The 21,565-nt window shown below is 40.3% G+C and overlaps 2 protein-coding genes and 1 pseudogene across 3 annotated transcripts; all 3 read right to left on the reverse strand.

Annotated features, from left to right (window-relative positions):
• Positions 1-3,869, reverse strand: part of LOC130854930 (microtubule cross-linking factor 1-like) — a 43,736-nt pseudogene extending 39,867 nt beyond the window's left edge.
• A 5,444-nt stretch (positions 3,870-9,313) lies between these two features.
• PTP4A1 (protein tyrosine phosphatase 4A1) lies at positions 9,314-14,112 on the reverse strand. Of its 2 annotated transcripts, none has more exons than XM_057738843.1 (5): positions 13,976-14,112; positions 12,754-12,846; positions 12,327-12,457; positions 11,422-11,496; positions 9,314-10,706 (listed from the first exon to the last, which is right to left on the reverse strand). In XM_057738843.1, exons 1-5 carry the CDS (start codon positions 14,078-14,080, stop codon positions 10,499-10,501), a joined length of 612 nt encoding a protein of 203 aa, XP_057594826.1. In that variant the 5' UTR covers positions 14,081-14,112; the 3' UTR covers positions 9,314-10,498. The 2 variants fall into 2 exon arrangements, with proteins under 2 accessions (XP_057594826.1, XP_057594825.1); XM_057738842.1 differs by having other exon boundaries at positions 9,314-10,710.
• Positions 14,113-14,391: 279 nt separating this feature from the next.
• LOC130855351 (uncharacterized) lies at positions 14,392-17,731 on the reverse strand. The gene is made up of 2 exons (XM_057738844.1): positions 17,600-17,731; positions 14,392-14,530 (listed from the first exon to the last, which is right to left on the reverse strand). Exons 1-2 carry the CDS (start codon positions 17,636-17,638, stop codon positions 14,435-14,437), a joined length of 135 nt encoding a protein of 44 aa, XP_057594827.1. The 5' UTR covers positions 17,639-17,731; the 3' UTR covers positions 14,392-14,434.
• Between the last annotated feature and the right edge of the window lie 3,834 nt (positions 17,732-21,565).

Raw genomic sequence — 21,565 nt, forward strand, 5'->3', positions numbered from 1 at the left:
TTCCAGGTTAGACTTGGACAAAAGAAGAATTTGTATGAGATTTGGGAAGTGACAGAAATTGAAGCCATTATGGTCAAAAGGTCGTTGCTGTCAGACTGGGTGACGGTAGAGGCAGAGGGACCCGGCCAGTCCCACATTCTCCTTTCTCTTCTCCAGGATTCTGCCACCTGCCAGTCCTACTGACCGCTGGCGGCCCCTTACTCACCACAGGACACTTTGCTGCAGACCCAGAGGTGACAACCACACAAAGGCAACTATCTCCCCAGAGCGGACACTTCCACAAATACTCCTTCTGCAGTCCCACCTTGGCAAGCAGTTGTGCTTGTTTTCTTGAATTTCTCTGCCACCTCCAATTTGTCCACTCACACCAGTGCTTCAGGTGGAATGTTTAGTACTTAGCTGTCAGACCCTCTGTCTCTCTTTCCAGACCTTCACTTTCGCAACGCTAATTACGCTTGTGTAAGGTCTCATTATTATAATAAATCCCTTATTCTCTTTACATTTACAGTGGCTGTGTTTTCCTATTGATACACTTGGGATCTTTCTGCTCTGCTGTCTTTTATTGCTGCAAAATGAGCACTGCCACCAAGCATTATGCCCTCACAGGACATTGCCAAAGCATGAAACAGGAGTACTGGTGCTGAGAAATCTATCTCCTTACATTCCTCCCCTATTTCAGGGAGGAAGAAATTTACCCCCTCAGTCAGAAAAGGGCCGCGAAACTTCCTCTGATCACTGACAAAGGGGCAGAAGGACATGACTGGCTTGGACCTGTAGTCTTGCTCTCTGGCTACATATCAGTATAATCTAAGGGGCTTTCAAAACATATTTTCACCTGTGCCCAACTTGCAGAGGTTCTGACTTAATTGCTCGGGGTGGTACCCTGGAATCAATATTTGTAAAATTCTCTTACAGAAATTTAATGTGCAGCCAAGATTGAGAGCCACTGCGTGGATCAAACATGATTCATTCTCTGGAGCTGTTGCACAACAAATAAAATCAGAGTTCTGTGCAAGGAAGAAGGTATAAATGGCTGCAGGACTGGTTATCAAGAATGTCTTAGGATATTTTTTATCCATCTAGATTATCTAATCTAAGGACGACCTATAAGATAGCTAGAAATATGACTAAAATTCCCACCTGGTTTGCACCACAAACATCACCAAGCACTACCAGATTCTATGTAAGTTGTTTAATGCATATGTTCTATTTTGATTAACTTTAGGGATACAGTAGGACAGCTTTTCTCCCATCCCTTAGCTGCTTCCGACCATGCTACACAGGGCTCAAGAAATAACTATTCCTTGGTGGGGCACATACAATTTTGAAAAGCTAAATAAATGTACAAATCACTCATCAGGAGAAATCTTAAGTGCTTTCCAGAAATTTCCTAGTCATGTTAAGGATTTGATTAATGATATTCCAGTTAGATAAACTCCAGAATGCTATAGGAGTTCCAAGTTTTGACACCGATCAGTCCAGCTACATCCTTGTTAAAAATGCTTTTGCTAAGAGCTGCAGGGGGGAAATATCAATACAACCTTGAATGTAAGAAAATGTGTGTTCCCATAAGTAGGTTACTTGAAGAAAAGGAAACACACCAAGTCCTTAGTTTTGCAATCTAATCAGTATTAAAAATATTAATTGCTGTGACACAAACTCCAGGGATCTACCAAATCTAAAGTATTGGTTTGTAAACCCAGGCAACTCATTTGTATTGTAGTTTTTGATATACAAGTTCTCCAAGGATTGGCAAGCAAAGGTCACTGTTTTTTTTTGTTTGTTTGTTTTTTAAGGAAATCATGCTTAATCAGTACCTGAAAGCAGAAGGTACAGGCTTCTACAGCAACGTTTCCTCAGAAAGAATATTGGTTTAAAATTTTTCTGTTTCATTAATTAATTAAAGAAATATTTATTTGCTTATTTGGTTGTGCTGGATCTTAGTTGCGGCAGGTGGGCTCCTTAGTTGTGGCATGAGAACTCAGTTGCGGCATACATGTGGGATCTAGTTCCCTGACCAGGGATCGAACCTGGGCCCCATGCATTGGGAGTGTGGAGTTTTAACTATTGCGCCACCAGGGAAGTCCCTCATTAATTTATTTAAACTTTTAAAAATTGAGGTATAGGTGATTTACAATATTTTATTAGTTTCAGGTGTGCAACATAGTGATTCAAAATTTTTTATAGATTACACTCCATTCAAAGTTATTATAAAATGCTGGCTTTATTCCCTGTGCTTTAGAACATATCCTTGTAGTATTTTTACTTTACAGCAAAGGAGGTAGTTTGTCCTCTTAACCCCTACCCCTAACTTGCCCCTCCCCTCTTTCCTCTCCCCACTGGTAACCACTATTTCTCTGTATCTGTGAATCTGCTTCTGTTTTGATATACTCATTCTTATGTTTTATTTTTTAGATTCCACATATAAGTGATAACATACAGTATTAGTTTTTCTCTGTCTGACATATTTCGCTAAGCATAAAACCCTCCAGGTCCATCCATGTTGTTGCAAATGGCAAAATTTCATTTTATTTGAGAAAAAAAACCTATAAATTAATCATGCCAACCAATTGCCATGTGTGGAATTCATGTGAATCCTACATTGTATTGATACAATCTTAAAGTAAGTTCATGAGATAACCAGGGATGATTTTTTTTTATTGATTTATAACATTAAGTTTCATGTATACAATATTATATTTCAACTTCTGTATACACTACAGTATGCTCACCACCAAAAGTCTAGTTTTCATTTGTCACCACACAGCTGACTCGTGTTACCCATTTCACCCTTCCGCCAGCCCCTTTTTCCTCTGGTAACCACTTCTCTGTTCCGCGTATCTATGTGTTTTTGTTAGGTTTGTTCATTTATCTTGCTTTTGTTTTGAATATTCCACATACGAGTGAAATGATATGGTCTGTCTCTAACTTATTTCACTTTTGCTGGATCATATGGTAACTCTATTTTTAGTTTTTTTAAGGAACCTCCATACTGTTCTCCATAGTACCGATTGGCTGTACCAATTTACATTTCCACCAACAGTGTATTAAGGTTCCTAGTTTCTCTGTGTTCTCACCAATACTTGTCATTTCTTGCCTTTTTGATAATAGGACAACCAGGGAAATTTGTACAGTGATTGACTTCTTGATCTAATTGGATGTTTGATGATCTTAAGCAATTATCATTAATTTTTAGATGTGATAGTGCTATTGTGGTATGTTTAGAAGAGATAAATTATTTTTTAGCAACGCACATCAAAATATATTCAGATGAAATGATATTATATCCGGCAATTGCTTCAAATAACCCAGTGTGGTAGGGTATTCTTATATTAAGCACCTACTGCTGCATAACAAATTACCCCCACATTTAGCAACTTAAAGCAACAAACGCTTATCTTGCAGTTTCTATGGGTCAGGAGTCTGGAAGGGGCTTAGCTGCATGGCCCTGGCTCAGCATCTCCATAGTCATCTGAAGGCTCCTGTGCTTACTCAGTGATTGCAGGCTGACCTCACTCCTCACTGGCTGTAGCTGGAGGCCTTGCTTTCTTTCCTTTCCGTAGGCTGCTTGGGTGCCCTCAAGACGTGGCCACTGGTTTCCCCCAGAGCATGGCCCAAGATGAAAGCTGTGGCCTCCTATAACCTAATCTCAGGAGTGACATACCATCATTTCTGCCACACTCCATTGGCCACACACACAGGCCAACCCTGGCAAAACATAGAAGGGACCACTGGTTGGTACAAACATGAAGAGGTAAGGGTCATTAGGGGCCATCTTAGAAAATGGCCACCATGCTGACCCAGTGCTTAGGTCAGGCCTCCATCTGTCCTCTTACCTCCATGAACACAAACCCTTGCTGGTGGTTCATTGAGGTATTTCTGATCTCTGGTTTCAGTGTAGGTTCAGAGTGATTGTCTAATATAATTCCCAGAAGTTCTGGGTATTTTCCTTTCCTCAGTGTAGAGTGTAGATTCACTGTAAACAGTGGTGGAAGAGTGCAGGGTCCTTTCTTAAAGAGATAGGGTCCCCTCGGACGCAGAGCTGGCTTAAATTAGGGAGTTAGGTAAAAGAGCATAGAAGTCCTGCTGCAGTGACTTAAGCTTTCTGACAAGAAGACCTATAATTTTCCATCTATGTATGTGAAGTGGCATCTGAGTAATCTGCTCATTTATTTCATTTCTAGGGATCCCATGACGAATTAGCCATCACCACAGATTCCGGGGGAAAAAACCCTCTAATTATCATTCTGTCCTTGTGGTTTATTGACGTAATTTCCCCTATTTTATCTCTGACAGCCCACCGCTGTCTCCTGATCTCTAACACTCCAAGATTTCATTATTCCCCTGGAGTTGGGCAATCCAATTCCTTTCCTGCGATATTACTTCTTATTATTGCAAGTAGCAAGTCCTCTGCAGAGACTATTGTTCAGGTTGTGCACAACAGACCCACAGCAACATTCCCAGTTTCTTTAGCAACTGAACAGCTTTCTCTAAAGCAGTGGTTCTGAACGGGTTCTCCTAGGACTCACAGCAGCACCTGAGAACTTGCAAGAAATTCAGATTCTCAGGCCTCTCTAGCCCTACTAAATCAGGAATTCTGGGGGTAAGGCCTAGCAATCTGTATTAACAAGCCCTCCAGTGATTCTGATGAGGGCGTAAGTTTGAGAATCACCATCTTTGTGAAAAGGAGTAGGGTAGAAGAACCATTTGACTAGTCTCAACATGTCTTAAAATTTTCTCTATCATTGCTTACTTTTAAAAATTAAAATGTTATAATTCAGAAAGAGGAATCACACTTATTTTGGGCAAAACCTAAAAACATAAGAAAATTGTGCAAAACTGTTGAAGGAGGATGTTGGAAGAGGAAAAAAATACTTTTACTTTCTATTGGGTTTGGGAATTTATTTTTGCTATATTTCAAATAGGATAATAAGACTACCTTGTGAAGGTCTGATTTCAAAGGAACAGGGAACTACTTAGTTTTGTGAACTAGATCTCTGTTAACTGTTCCTGTGCCTTCAATATCGTGGGGGGAAATGATTAGTTCTCTCAGGCAAGTGCAAAACAGTAAGTGAAGCAAGTTGCCTCTCTCTTTAACTTTCCAAAAGCTGAAAAGCACTGAGAAGCAAGCTGTGTCAAAGTGAGAAAAGTGGGAAGGACTTCAACAAAGTGTTACCAAGTTAAAGATTTTTTTTTTTCTCTTTTGATGGCTTTGTAAGCAATATTTGTAACCAATGTGTTTTGCAAACTGCTTGCAATTAAGGACACCATATATTGTCATCAAATGAAAAGTTACTAGCACTAGTTTTGCCTATGTTGTGTAGTCACAAAAAATAGAATTTTCCAAGAAAGAAAAAATGCTAAATGAGAGAAGCAGCCTTCATTGTGTTGTCAGGGTTGTTGAAACAAAGTCACAATAGCATTTTTTTCATCCATCAGGAGGTAGAATAATTTTCCGAGTAGACATTGCTGGTGATTTTAGATCCTCCACAAGAACAACCTGATTTCTATGTGTGACCATTCAAACAACTCAAGGCCAGAGCTTGGAAGTTCATCTTGTCAAGTTTTTGCTGAGTTGCACTTCTATGATGGGTTTAGTTTGATGCACCAATGAGCCCTATCAAAACTGGCAGTATTAACTACAGTTATCATTTAATTAATGTCTAAATATTTGCTTTCTTTGAATCTGTGTGCTAATGGCATTTACCTGATAGCTACCCATGAAAATTATTTGAATACACTTTTGCAGCAGGGGCATTTTAACATACTTCTTTTGCAAGCCAGAACCTTTAGGGGCAGGTTGTGTTGGTTTAGATACACTGGTTTTTATTATGCTGTACCCAACAGTTTAAATTTTGATCTGCTGGTCTAAATTCCATGAAGGCAGGGACCAAGTTGGTCCTAATCACTTTGTCTTCAGTGCCAAATACATGGCATGTAATGTTCACTCAATGAACACCTAGGGAACTATTGTACAATTTCCTGATTCTAGTCCATTGAAAAATTCAATAGCTCTTTCAGGGCTAGAATTTTGCTTCTTTTGCCCCAGCTCTGCCGACAAACCACAGAGACTCTCTATTACATGTATTGAATTTACAAAAAACATCTGATGATTAAATTTGGCATTTAATACTTGAGTAAATCCTAGCCAAAAAAAGCATATAATATATATATATAAAACACTAGTAAACCAAATTACCGCAGCTAGCTAGTTTTTTTTTTAATAAATTTATTTATTTATTTTATTTTATTTATTTTATTTATTGGCTGCGTTGGGTCTTCGTTGCTGCACACAGGCTTTCTCTAGTTGATGCGAGTGTGGGCTACTCTTCATTGTGGTGCGCGGGCTCCTCATTGTAGTGGCTTTTCTTGCTGCAGAGCACAGGCTCTAGGCACATGGGCTTCAATAGTTGCGGTACATGGGCTTCGTTGCTCAGCAGCATGTGGGAATCTTTCCCAGAGCAGGGCTCGAACCCACGTCCCCTTCATTGGCAGGCAGATGCTTAACCACTGCGCCACCTAGGAAGTCCCTAGCTAAAGTTTTGTCTAAAATAAGATTAAATAGGCTTAAATAAGCATCTATGATTCCCTAATAAGCACACACTTTAATAAGAACTAAACTTCATGACCTCTGTTTTGAAAACCTTATCCCCTAATGCTTAATACTTCAGTTACGTGGGATGTTGCTGTAGATACACTCTTTAAATATAAACCCACTTTATAAGCTGATGTGGTAGTGGTTAAGCTGTGTTTCTGGCTTTTCAGTACATGATAGACTGCATTTCCTGTGCTGAGTGGCCAGTCCTGTCTGAGTTGAAGTGTTAAGTATTTCTTAGTCAAGAAATTTGTTGACACTCCAAGGCTTTTGCTTTCTTGTCAACTAGCACTGTCCCAGAGCACTGCTCCAACAGCTTGGGTCCCTCTGATAGATATGAAGCTTAAGTGAGAAATAAATCCAAGTTACTCTCAGGGTTGGTTGTTTCTGCAGTATATCTTAGCCCACCCCGACTTAATTCATAAAGGTTTTTCTGCAGAAATAAAAAAAGGTTTCAATCTAAATGAAGAAATTTACAAAATCACAGTGTTAGTACTAAGAACACTTTGTTCTTAAAGAAAACGCATTCCATAGGCAGGAGTTCAAGAACTCATATAAAAGCTTTAACAACTTCTAAAACATGTTTTAAAAAATGTTTAAAAAGCTTACAAAAATGTTTTTTTTAAAAAAATAGTTGGCCTAATTCACTGAAGGCAAATACATATATTTTCATTTGCTTTCCTTCTAAGATTCTGCCTAGGCTAGTTACCCCAACCATAATGCAGAAACACCATGTCACTTTTTTTTTTGCAGTGGTGGGGGGCAGGGGGCGCACCATGCAGTATGTGAGATCTTAGTTCCTCGACCAGGGATCAAACCCGTGCCCCATGCATTGGGAGAGAGAAGTCTTAACAACTGGACTGCCAGGGAAATCCCAAGATACTTTTAAACCAGTCTTTACTATTCAGTTCAGGTCTAAGGGGCACACACACACACACACACAATTTATTCAAGGAATCAGGGCATATACATGAACATGTACTGAAAATACTATACTGAAAATACTATACTTCATTTTTCAAAACTATAAAAGAATTTCATTGTCTACGTGTGAAAAAAAAAAGTTACTCATGCTTCCACTTCCCCTTAAAATTGCATTGCTTTAAACTCCAATAGAAAGCATTCTAAGGACTGGGGTACTCAAAATTTGGTGACCAAAATTTGGGGTACTCATTTTGGTGACTAAGATCTGATGACACATCTCTTATGTTCTCTGCCATGTTCTTAAATGTCTAGCAAACAGTAGATAGATTAAGAGGAACAAAATGGCATTTAAAAACAGATTCCGGAGATTAAAAATTCTGAAGCTAAGTTGGCAGTCCACACTATCATTTTTACCTGCTCTGACTGGATGTGACCGGGGCTGGATACTTCTAGGCATGGAGCTGTAGGAATAAAAGAGAACCACCCTAGGAAAGGAGGCATTAGGAGTAATAAATGAAGGTTCGGTGGGCTGCAATATGACCACTGGCATTTCTCTCTAGCTTTTTCCTCCAACTAAAAGATTGCATTTTCTCTTTATGATTCAGTAATAATATTACTTACATGACAGCAACATTACAGTTCCTATAGACAAAGTCAATCAGTCCACTATTTACATCATCCAATTGAGAGAAACTGTTATCCCAAACCAACTGAATTTTAGAACATCACGTGATAACTTCATGTATTCAAGACCTCAACTCCCATTTCTAATTCTTTTTAGACACATGGAATCTCCCAGGATGTATTATGGGGATTTCTGTAGTCATATTTATAAGATACAAAACATTTGGATGAAAAACAGATCTCATGTTGAAGACTGCACAGATGAGGTTTATAGGGCAAATTGATTTTTAGCACCACATATACAATCCAACACTGCAAACTAAATGTTTCAAACTCAAGACATTTTTCATTAATCATGACTGGACCTCCTTCTCAATAAACACAAATGCTGTTTTATGGCCTGTGTGATAAATAGTAATTATCATTTAGTAACCAACTACACTTTCCAAGATCAGACTGCAAAACAAAACCACTCAACTTACTAGCCCCAGTCACAAAAGATCTAAAACTTAAAGCAGTGATTCCCCTTTCGTTCCTTTTGCCCTGGCTCTAAATTTCAAAAACAGAGTATATTAAATGCTAAACTGGTATGAAGAGATGGAAGCAAATTCTTTACATCTTTTTTTGCTCAAATGTTGAGGATTTTACTCAACTGTATCTATTTAAAAAGAATCAGACAAGGACATCTGTCCCTTTTAGACTAACATGAGCTATGCAAAACTATTTCATATTACTGAAAGAAACTCAACACTTATCAAGGACTCACATGCCAAAAACTTAGGTTTGAATTAATTTCAAAACCTATAAACATATGTAATTATTGATATGCAAATGAGAAAACTGATGCTCTTAAGTTGCCCAAAACCACTTAGCTGGTAGAGCTTCAAATACGGCCTTCCTCTACTACGGTTTCTCCTCAGTACAGAATAGTACATTGGTTCAAAATTATCTAAACCTTTAAAAAAGTGTATAATGGAAAGCCCTTTTAGTATTAAATAATTCTCATTAAATAGTTCCCTGCCTAATTATGTCTATGAGCCTATCACAATGCCAACTTCCTTTAATCCTTTGTTTAAAAAAAAATCCACACTTCAAATGGCACTAAGTGAAGTGAAATTCTTTCATATCGTTTTCTACAAAACAAGTTAACTTTAAGCAAAACAAATTCAATGACAATAAATGCATTTCATCATTTATTTAATGTTTAAGCTCTCGCACTAGATTTTTACAAGCTGGTGAACACTGACAAATTATTTCTCCCACAGAACTATAACCACATGTTCCCGGACAGTATAAATATATGGTTGAGCTAACGTTAATACACATCACCATTTTATCAATTACATAATAAAACAAATTGTCAAGTATCCAAATATTAAGTTACACAGCTCAAAAGGCATATAAAATATTAAATGTCTGCTCAATTCATTAGCAGAAACCCACTTTTTTTTTTTTTTGCAAGAGAGGTTGGGAATCACACTTCAAACAAAAATAAGTTGGTAAACAACTTCAGATAAGTATGAAAAAAAATTACAAGAATTTCGGAAATTTTATGATTAAGAATTTTTAGCTACAATAACAAAGTATTTCTACCTTTTAAAAAAATATTTACTAAATTAAAGCGCATATTCTACATGTTCTGCACAAGACAAAGGCAACATTTTACTAAAAATACTTAATAGCCCCCTCCCATTCTTTTTCAGGCCCTCCCTGTAAGTTGCACCCCAAAGTGCAAAACATTAAAATTAACTGTAAGGCTTTTTTGTCTGGAGACATTAAAGACATGTGCTTCTGTACAATGTAGACTTTTCAAAATGGAGGTCTTCTATAACAGCACAAAATGAGATTTATAGAAAGACATTAATCACTGTAAGATTTGGTTAATTAAAAAAAAGACAAAAGGAGCAAATCTGATGTATACTGGTATGAATGTGGGAGATGTAAACATATTGTGAGCAAATAACCTTATAGGCCCTACTTTCTATGTTTGAAATGATGGAAGGAATAAACCACATAAGGTCCAGAGTGTTCATAGTTCCTGGGATTTTAGTTCTATATGATTACTAAAAATATACAAGTATTGTGCTGGGTATTTTGGCACCTAGTCTTTCTAAATTTTATATATTGATAAGGTTCTGGCATGGAAACAGATTTAAAGACATGACTCAATACTGCATGATTTCAGGAAAGTCAATCGGTACAAATGATAAGCACATTTAAAAGGCTGAACAGCAAGAATCCTTTGCTAAATGTCCAAACAGGTTGATCATAACCCAAACATAGAGGTTGCAATCCTGCCAGGCGTGTGGCCTGGTAAAACTGCTTTTCAACACTCCTATGGAAGCTTCATCAGACTTATTCACCAAGCCAACATGCTGGCTCACATATACGACAAATTCTGCCCTGTCTCAGGTTCCACTTCCAAGCAATGGCATCAGGCACCCCAATTTTATTGAATGCAACAGTTGTTTCTATGACCATTGGAGTCTTTGAAGCGCAGCCGCATTTTAGGACGATACTTCTCCAAATACAAAAGTTGCTTGCTGTTAAAAGCTCCACGCCGCTTTCTAGAAGGAAGAAAACACAAGATGAAGTAATTGAAGCAAAATCCCTCTATATTAACATTCACTGTTCTACAGGAGGCAATCATCACCTTTCTTGTAGCAATTCATCTTTTGATTATTACACTGTAACCTAATGGAGAAATATGAACTGGCATCCATGTGTAAATGGGGAAAAGGTCATAAAAAGTTAATTTTCTAAATCTTTTGACTGGTGGTTATAAAAAACTTACAAATTCATGTATATAAAGTCCAAAAAAAGGCAAAACTAACAATGTAATATGAGTCAGAGAGAACGTGCCTCTGGTGGCTAGGAAGATGACCACAATAAGGGCACCTTGTGAAATGATCAAAATAGTTTACAATATTGCACTGAGTAGTTACTTTATTCGGCTGTTACCGTCCATTCATCTACCTTTGAGATCTGTGGATTTTAACTAACTATACCTCAATAAAAAGGCAAATAAGCAACATGTTCAACCAAGAATTTAAAGTGAAACAATAATTCACAAAATTATTGGGTTAGAATCTTTGTAATATGAGCATCTACAAGGAAAGCAAAACACATTCCCTGGTGTTAATACTATCTTAAAAATGAACAAAATGATCAGATAAGTGCTCCTGGAAACAAACTGCTTTCATAGTAACATATTTAAATTCACTACATTCAACAAGGAAATAAAAAGTGCAAATGAAAAAAACTTATTAAATACGTACTGTCTTATGAACTGTACGGCATCTTCGTATTTCATCCCACCTTCAATCAATGCTAGGGCAACAAGCACTGGAGCTCTGGTAAGGTAAAGAGTTTTGACAAATTATTTTTCAAGTCAAATCCTGGAAATTCAATACTCCAAACATTTCTCAATCCAAAAACAACTATGTTCTTAACTAATACAAACAGGTCTAGAAATTAAGACTTGTATTACTGGAGAGCAGTGCTGAAAAAATTTAAGGGAGAGGGTAAATCTTGATAAATGCAGACAACATTTTTTAAATTCCAAGTAGTGAAAAATACTTTCCACTTAAAGATCTTCTGGAAAAAAACTGCTTTGTTTCATTATCAATGAGACTGTAACAGTTACATGCCAACCTCCCCAGGGCCATGGTTTTCCATTTTATTCTTCTCCACTAGGACAGGACTTTTTGGGGCAGTGGGGACGAAAGGTGGTGGTAGTGATTCATAAATCTGGACATGTGTTATTTCAGAATTACTGCGTAACGAGTTCCTAATGAATCAGGATCTCCAGGATCGAGAACCCTACCAAAAATATACCACATGCAATGAATGCAAAACCCTCTTAGAGACCATTCATAATCCTTTCTTCCAACAAGCTTGGACATGGATTCCCAATACTATGGATACAGCCCAGAACACACAATTAGGTAGTTATGCCCACAGAGGAAAGTATAAATTTCAGCAATAGCATCTATTATTTCTAAACATACTGAAATACATTACTCTGTTATACTTACCTACTTTTAAAAAATTTAACTCAGTAAGTTACCTAACAAAGCAAATTGATTCACAAACTGATAACTGCATCTTTACGGGAGTCATAATCAAGCTTTTACTAGAATTAAGACTGATACCATGAAATGGGTTTAAGAAATTCTCTCACCTCCCGAGGCCTGCAACACAATGAACAGCAATACAACAACCAGGGTCTTCACGAAACTTGATTTTCACGAGACTTAACCAGTCGTCAACAATCTGGTTAGACGGTGGTGCGCCATCATCAAAAGGCCAATCCTAAGTCAGAAGAACACACAGTTTAGATTTTTAATGTAAATACCACAATGATAATTCTAAAGTTCTAATACTCGAAATGTTTTCAAAAGTATTTTAACATGTTTAAACAAGTGCTTCATGAAACACCAGTGTCAATGAAATACAAATAAATGATGAATCTTTATAAAGAGCTCTTATTACTTCACACCTTTACTTGCAAATTAAGACTATAATTTTGTAACAACTTAAGAAATTAAGCTTTTTAAAGCTGGTGGTTTATTGGAATAAACTCTGGCAGCACAGGACTGTCAACTTACGAGAACATGGATGCCTTCTTTCTCCACAAGAGCAGTGTCATAAGTGGCTTCACATACTCTTACTATCGTGGTAACTCCATACTTCTTAAGTTCCTGGATAAAATACAAAAAAAACACAGAAGTCTTCATAATCACAAAACTCTTGCTCACCATTTGTCACTTTGATCACCTTTCTAATAGGTATTGCTGGTTAACAGAAAAGCACATATGTTTAACAGGGAAGCAAAATCTTGTTTTAAGTGACAATCCTAAAATAGCATTGAAAGGAAAGGGAATGTTAAACATGAAATCCCATGGCCCTTCATATACTGAAGTCGTTTACAGTCACGGGAATGGAACACTGACTAGATGAAGCACTAACAAGAGAGGATTAGAAGCAATTCAGGACCAAAGGAATCACTCCTTGACTGTAAGTAATCTGACTTGACTTACATTAACTCTTTAAACTTTCACTGATTTGCAGTGCACAGTGTATAGTTTAGAGCCTTAAAAGTATATTCAGGGACTAAAATCTCAAAAACGTGGTGTAAAAACCTCACACCATTTAAGACTATAGGCTTTAAGACTGCATTATTACTAATTATCACTCTTCTGGCACTTAAAAATATATAGATGATAACCAAAAATAAAAGTATTCTATGATCTGGGAGGCCTATTTGTTGTTTCTGATTATCTACAGGTATTTATAAAATAAAATGTGTATTCAGCATTACAATCCTTCCTTACAGTCGAGAGAGGTAAGCAGTGAGATAGTTTTGGCCATCTAGCAACCACCAGAAATAGAATTAGTAGATCAGTAGCTGGTAATTGTATCCTAAGCATCAAAAGGGGGCCAAGATATAAACAAAATTTGGTTTATAGTATCAGTCATCATGCTAAACAGATATGCGGAAAACCCACAAGTGGCGCCTCCCTCCAACAAATTTCTCATAAGACAAGCAAGACCCACAGTGTTACAGGCTCCACATATAAGTTTAAATTAAGCAAATGGTGAGGCACTAAAAACTAGATATTAACTCACAAATCTAAACTAACTCAAGTACATGTCCTTCTCAAAATGTATGAAATAATTCACCTCTAACCTAAAGACACTGATATTTCTGGGAGTTGGAACTGTAGTCATACCACCTCACAAATTCCAAAATAGTATTTATTTTGTTACATAAAAGCTCTATTATTAAACTACAATCAGTTTAAGATATTAAAAAGCACCAAAACTTACCTCTATAAATTTATTTAAGGTCGCATTAGTTGGATTGTGTGTAATAAGAAATCTCATGTTCTTGTAAGTGACTTCCACAGGAGCTGGGCGGTTCATTCGGGCCATGTTAATTTAGTTAAAAAACACTCAATAGGGTTATGAAAGAATTTTTAAAAATTGAATACAGAAATGATTCAAAAAACTGAGTCTACTTCAATATACTCCACTTGAAATTCTCAGTGCTTTTGAGTATGAAGTTGGGAGTAATGGGAAATGAAACGAACCTCCTAACAAGAAGCAGCAATTCTTCACTCCGGTAATACTGAGGCAATAGGAAGGAAGTGCACTGAGGTTTACCCCATCCAGGTCAGAACTCTTGTAAAAAACGCTCTGTGGATTTATTTCAATTCAACACTTCGGTGCCCAGGTTAACCACGCTTACGGGGGCTTCTTGGTGGAGTAGTAATGAATGTCTACAGTTCACTTGTCTGCATAGAGGTCGTGCTGTGCCTGGCAGTAATCTCCACTGCCCTTCAGAAACTCCATAAATGTGTGACCAAGAACACCACAGAACTGCTGTTTAAAAGAAAGAGAGAGAAAAAAAGAGTTGTCTTCCATTCAAAAGGAACATGTTATGCTTTTACAGTATTTAAGTGCACAACTTTCAAATTTGGGCTCAAGCCACTTTTACTTGAACTACAAAATACAAGTGTGACTACAGATTAAAGTAAGCAAAGATTAAACTGAAATTACTGATCTAATACAAACACGCCTCAAAGAATGCCACTGTTATATGTGGTCAATATCCCTTATACACATTCTTCTATTAATTACTCCTTTTAATACGTGAGTATTTGCTTTACATTGTTACGAATTATACGAATTACTACCTGCAACTTTCTATGTTGATGTTTCCAACTGCCGTAAAGTATTTTTACATATTACAAAAATTCAATTTATTGGTCAATATATTCTCAAGAGAAAAAAAGAAACTGGTTTTCAAAATACTTTCATATATACCATCTAATTTGATCCTTAATAACCTATTAACTTATCATTCCCCTTTAACAGATATTTCTCACCTGAGTCTCTGGAAGTTAAAAATCAACTTGTCATGTGAAATATAAGTGCGCACCTACCCATACATATGCACAGAACTCCCATTTATAACTACAAAAAAGATGTTCATAATTGTAATACTCTTTTTTTGTATTTTAAAACCAAAATTTCACTTATCCTATCTTAAATTGAAATCTAATTCAAAGGAAAAGTTGAGGGAGGTGGTGGTGGGGTAGTGTAAATTACCTTACATTTCCTTCATAGGTCTCAAAAGCAAGGTAACTGATACCATCAATTGTACTTTTCCCAAGTTCCTCTTAAACACCTAAATCAATTTTATGGTAATATCAAATATTAAATGATTATTCAAAGGATATTTTCAGAATATGTATTCAAAAAACTTCGATACTGGAGTCAGCCTTCTTCCAAGTATTTTATAAGGAATTTTTGTGGTGGCGAGTAAACAGAGGCGTAAAAAAAAAAAAAATTAACAGCATGGTAACAAGAGCACTAAGAGCCAGTCACTGCCCCAAACACTTTATAGGTATTCTCGTAGATAAATTACCAAATAAAATCTTATGAAATCAAAAGATTCCATCAGTTTTCTATGCTTCAATCTAATTTTAAGCATTAAAAGGCTTAAGATTAAATTCAAACTATATCATCACATTTTCACTGAGTCCCTACTTATATATGCTAGTTATAGTTTCTAGAAGAATTCTGCTAAATTTAAGAGTAACTCATATTGAAGATCTAGCCAATCACAGAAAACAAGCCAAAAACCCAGTTCATTTTTTTATGAAAATAAAGGAATCAGCCTCAGGAATCATTTCTTAATAGGTTTCCCACAAGGAAGATTTAAAGTAATTTGCAAAGCTCTTAAGGTGAAGGACTTTATCTCAGTATTCTGATTTCCAGGTACTACTTTTTTTCAATTGAAAACTGACTTATTAAGAGACAATACTGCACACTGCGACTTCCATATTGAACAGCTAAAATTCCTGTTATAGCTGAGTGTGGCCATATCCCTCTCAACTAAGCAGTTTCATGAGAAAGCAGAGAAGGCAATACAGAAATAATTCCTTCAGTGAACTGGTTATTTTTACTGAGTGGAGCCACCCAGTGGCTGTGGGGGTGGGGGGACAGACAGACGACGGATATCCACAAAAGCAGAAATGACCACTAATACCTAACATCTTTCTGTTCTGCCCGACAGTCTCCTAGTCCCAATTTCTTCACCCCAGGAAAAACTAGGAAGTTTGGAAATACTAAGGAATTTTTCCCCTCCCAGTTATCCATCGTATATAATCACAATAACACACACGGTGGGGTGAACCAACGTCTGTGCAGAAGCTTAAGTCAGTTTGTCTTATTGCAGAGCCAAGGCAATATATCTGTATAACTGTGTTTAGTCCAATGGTTCATTGGCGAGTCTGTCCCAAATCTACTTATACTTTAGACAGTACACCTGGAATAAAGCATGTATAATATGCAGCTCACTCCTGGGAATGACCTAGCTTTCTGGTCTTCAACTTTTTACTGCCAAACAAAATTCATGTAAAAAGAGTAACCGTACAGGAATGCCATGGGAGTCCAGCAGTTAGGACCCCGCGTTCTCGCTGCCAAAGCCCCGGGTTCGATCCCTGGTCAGGGAACTAAGATCCTACAAACGGCTCGGTGAGGCCAAAAACAAAAAAAAGAGTAACAAGAATCACTGGCTCATACTCTGGATCCCAAGCAAGTCAACGGTTCCAACTACAGTGCAAACAAGTTACTATGCTTGGAATGGGAGCGGGTTCCACGGACGGAAGGTCAACCTCAGAGCCCTGGGTCTGGACGGCCGCAGCGCCGCAAGCCCGCAGAAGGCACCGCCACCGCGCGCCGGGGCCTCGGGAGCAGCCCTGAGACCCCCGACGGAAGGGTGCCCCGGCCGCTGCGAGGCCGCCAAGCAGCGCGCGGGCTGCGGCCGGGCCGGGCCCCCTCGCTCCGCGCAGCGCTCCGGCGGCTTCCCCAGCTCCGCCCCAGGCCGCTCGGCGCCCTGCCCGGCCCGGCCCGCCCGGGGGCAGGACAAGCCCGGGCTTGCTGCCGGGGCGGGGCGGGCCGGGGCGCGCGGCTCACCTGGCGAGACCGCGCGGGCCGGGGTCACGGGTTCGCGCGGCGCCTTCAATCCGACGCCGAAGCCATTTTGTCCGAGCGCCGGTCCCGGTTGCGGAGCGCAGGGTGGCCGCCCAGGCCCAGTCCCGCGGGCTCCGCGCCGGAGAGCCCGGCCCAGCCCAGCCCGCGAGCAGCCGTCTCGCCCGCCCGCCCGCCGGGTCTGGCGGCGCGCCCGCCGCAGTGACGCGCAGCCCGCGCCCCGCCCGGGCCACGTCCCCGCTCCCGGGGCCCTGCAGCAAACAAAGGGGCCTCGGGGGGCCGGCCGGGCCCGCCGGGTGCCGGGGCGAGGCGGCGATCACAAAGCGGCTTCTGTGCCGCCGCCCCGGGCTGGCCCCGGCGCCCGCCGCCGCCTGGACCGCCGGGACCCGGGCCGGGACGCGGGCGGGCGCCGGGCTCCGAACAAAGGCGGCGGCGCGGGGCGCGGGTACTCACAGGAATATGTCTACTCATTGAAGATTGTGGCCTAATCATACAGCCGGTCCCGAGGCGGCGGCTACACAGGCGGCGGCGGCGGCAGGACAGGGGCGGCGGTGGTCGTCGCGGGGCGGCGGCGGCAGCGGCGGCGGCTTCGCAGGCGGCGGCGGGGGGCACCAGACTCGGTCCTGCAGCGAGCGGCTCCGGGAAGAGCGCGCAGCCTCGCCGGCCCGCAGTCCAGGGAGCCAATACGCGCGCCGAGGCGCCCTTGCGTCACAAGTCCTCCCATTTATAGCCGCCGTGACGCGCGGGCCCCGGCCGCCAATCGCAGCGGCGCCCCAGGCCGAGCGCCGGCGAGCGGGGGCGGAGGCCCGCCCCGCGGACGTCACGGCGCGGCGGCGGCTGCCGGTGTGAACCGGTTGATGAATGGCGACGCGCTGCAGTCCGCCGGCGGGGGAGGGAAGCGGCCGAGGAGGGGCGGGAGGCGGAAGCGCCGGGAGAGGGAGGTGATGCCGAGCTACTCAGTTAAAACCCCCGACGAGGCTCTTGTCACCAGGAGGCCTGGCGTTGGCCTCGACTTAAAACGCAGTCGCCTCCGGACCGGAACCGCGCCTCGGTCCCGGCCCTGCTTCCTCTTGCCGTGAGTGAAACCACGGCTAGCTCTGCCCGCGGTTTGCCTCGGCAGCTGCGCCTGCGTCCCCGTCATCACATAATCCTTTGTGGCCCTGCGGCTGCCCGGCGACAGCCCCGGGGCGGCTCGGCCCCGGGCCCGGACCGCGCGGGCGTTTGGAGGGGGAGGGCTTGTTTCAGAAGCATCCTGTGGCAGAGGGTAGGGCGTCTTGTGATGCGGAGGAAGCCCTGGGCTCCGCTCAGGCCTCTCGGTCACGCCTTCATGCGACGCACGCGGGCACCTGCCGCTGGCTCCAGCGTGGCATTTGGAAGTCACACGCATCCTTTGTACTGCTGCTCGCTTGACGTGTAGTCATGGGTAATGAATGGTTAGGCAGCGTTTTAAAAAACTAAAGTCTTCGATGTGGCCAGGGAGTGGTGTCATTCTTTGCGTCAAAGCTAAAGCTTTCCTTTCTGTTCATTTTCAGAACTGTCCCACTCTCTGCATAATTTAAGGCCTTATCACAGTTGTTCTGTGTTCCCACAAGGGCAACTCTGTCGTTTATAACCTGGAAACTCTTCCTCTTCTGCTTTCTGGAAGGAGTCATCAGGAGTTTTACCTGCTTTGAAGAACTCGGTTTTCCACTAACACTGAGGCCTTTTGTTTGCAGTTTTCACTGAGCATAGATTGGGGAGGGCTTTAGGGATCAAATTGTTTTTTTGGTCAGTGTACTGCAGCATCTTAGCATTTATTAGAACTTCTGCTTAGAGACTGTGCTTGCGTATTCAACTTTTTTATAAGCATTATAAGCATTATACTCTGTAAACAAAGTAAGTGCTTTCAAAAAAAATTGGGTCAGGCAGGCTTTTACAGGAACAAAAGTCAGGTCGTCTTCATTTTAAAGAAATTGCTTGCTTTGGAAACTTGAATCCATTTAACTCAAGGAAAACTAAACAGCTTAAGAAACATATACTGTCCCTTCATTACATACAAATTTAAAACTTTGATATGGCAAAAGGCTTTTAACAAAGTTAGAATATTTAATAGCCCACTTGGAGAAAATGTTGGTGATGTATTATAGGCAAAATTAACACCATAATAAATAAAATGCTTGACCGACACCTACAATATAGTTAAAGAAACACGTTCAATCAGCTGCTCTCACTCCCATAGTTTGTCATCACTGTGATGCTAGCTGGAAGAGTGAAAGTTTTTCCAAAAATGAATTTGGTGGGACGAGACATAAATTCAGCTAAGCAGAACCAAATTAGTATTAGCCAGTTTTCCTGTAGAACTTGTGATGCAAGTTGTGAGCCTTGTGAGCCAGATCTATAATTATCACAAGCAGTGCTGACATGAAGTATCCAGTCAGCTATTGCTCACCAACGTCTAAAAGCTGGGCTTAAACACACAAGTGGACTAATCAGCTTCACGTTAGCCTCTCAGGTGATACCACCTTGTTCTGCTTTGAAAAGACATAGTCAAGGATGAAAACCTAGATAAAGGCTCTGCTATTAAGAAAAAGAACAGAGTTCAAAGAAGATGTAAATGTGGTCTTGCTGACCAGCACACTAAATTCTCTCGGGGTCGTCATGGGCCTGCCACTCTGGTGGCTGCCACGTTTGTATGTGTCCTGTGGTGTTGTGGTTCACTGCTGAGCATGTGCACTCTGTTGAGCCCATTAGTTTTAAGCTGCTGATTCTTAGAGAACAGTGGCCCATCCCATCATTGGTTAGGAGGCTCCTGTGGTCAGAGACCTCACCAACCTCTAGAGATTTGCACTTGGAACACCAGCACCCGAACTTGTTAAAGCAGAGGTTGCAAATAGTGGTCCAGACATCCAGAAGTAAGAAAATAACTCTGAACTGGCAGTGCTCCAGAAAGAAGCCCTAGGATGGAAAACTTCTTTTCCAGCTAAAAAAAAATGTCCAGATAGCAGTTACTTTTCTCTGCAAAACATGTGTCCTTCAGCTCATCATGGTAGGCAGGACTTTTCATCAGCATATTCAACATGCAAAAGCCAACAGTTGAGAAGTAAAGGAGAGTAGAGCCTTATGAGGAAAATCCTTATGGAAGATGAAACACTGCAGAAGACCACACATCAGCAACAATAGATGAGAGAGCAGAGAAACCTTTACAGGGTGGCACATCCCCTTTCTGTCTTCTTAGATTTATTAGAGCCATGATGGTAGATTGAGGCTGTGAGGAACTATGATAACATTTAATAAAGCAAGAGTATTACCATCGCAATGATAGATCAAATGTGACAATAACAACCCAGAAAAAATTAATGGCTTGCAAGGTATAATGATGTGTCAGGTGTACTGAATAGAGGCAAATACCCCAGTGGGTGTCTGGATACTAGGGAAGTGAAGAGGGTGATCTTAAGTACAGTATATCCCCAAACTGAAAAAGTGTCCTAAAAATTCAGGGATACAGCCAGGGCTCGTCTCAACATTGTAACAGTTTACTTTCCTTTTGCTAAGCAGCCTATTTTATATCTAAAGTGAGTCTTCTTATGTGATGTGTTAAAAAAAAGTTATTAAAGGTGGAGAGTATACTTAAATTTCTGTGAACATATAATTTTCAGTGTGTGAATATTGTTTAAAACTAAAGCATGCCCTATGTTAAAAAAGACTTAGTTTTCTTTCCCTAAGTTATTGATTTAAAGTTTTAACATCTTTTTTAACAGCCATATATTTTTTTGTATTTATTTTTCATTGAAGTATGTAATTGACATACAACATTATATTAGCTTCAGGTATGTGACATAGTGATTCAACATTTGTGTATTTCACAAAATAATCACCACAATGTCTTGCTAACATCTCTTCCCATAGATAAGTACAATTTTTTTTCTTGGGATGAGGATATGAATTCATTCTTTTGATAATAAAAACCAAACAGCTATGCTACATCATCATTTCCATGTGAATTTTAGACACAAAACTCTCCAACAAGCAATTAAGCTTGTCACAAGCCTTTCAGGGTCAAAGTCCATAGGCCAATACCTGTGCTTGGGCTATTGTGTTTTGATCTGGTCAGACATAGGAACTGTCAGTCACCTACCCATGTGGGTGCTAAAGATGTAAATATCTTTAGATAATCCTACTGGATCAGAAATAAACATTTTATTAAGTCATCAAACCCAATCATTAGAGGTAATTTTTCTCTGTAAAATTGACTTAAGGAAGTTTTCAAAAAACCTTTTAAAAACTAAGAAACAATTCTCTTTAGTAAACCTCTCTTATGTTCGTTTTCTGTCCCTTTACTTTTCATTTCTAAGTTTAATCAACTTGAATAGAAACCCAAAAATTGTTTATGTAAGTCTTCAAATCAGATAAAACTGTTTTCATGTTAGAAACCTTGCCACT

Source organism: Hippopotamus amphibius, chromosome 6 (assembly GCF_030028045.1).
Source record: "Hippopotamus amphibius kiboko isolate mHipAmp2 chromosome 6, mHipAmp2.hap2, whole genome shotgun sequence".
Lineage (NCBI taxonomy): Eukaryota > Metazoa > Chordata > Mammalia > Artiodactyla > Hippopotamidae > Hippopotamus > Hippopotamus amphibius.

Excerpts from the sequence above, each read along its gene's own strand:
- PTP4A1 (XM_057738843.1), bottom strand. The coding sequence starts at position 14,080 with ATGGCCCGAATGAACCGCCCAGCTCCTGTGGAAGTCACTTACAAGAAC. Across the intron at positions 12,847-13,975 it reads CCTTAAATAAATTTATAGAG|GAACTTAAGAAGTATGGAGT; the intron begins GTAAGTTTTGGT and ends TATTTTATCCAG. Across the intron at positions 11,497-12,326 it reads TGTGTTGCAGGCCTCGGGAG|AGCTCCAGTGCTTGTTGCCC; the intron begins GTGAGAGAATTT and ends TTACCTTACCAG.
- LOC130855351 (XM_057738844.1), bottom strand. The coding sequence starts at position 17,638 with ATGATTAGGCCACAATCTTCAATGAGTAGACATATTCCT. Across the intron at positions 14,531-17,599 it reads CAATGAGTAGACATATTCCT|CAGTTCTGTGGTGTTCTTGG; the intron begins GTGAGTACCCGC and ends TCTTTTAAACAG.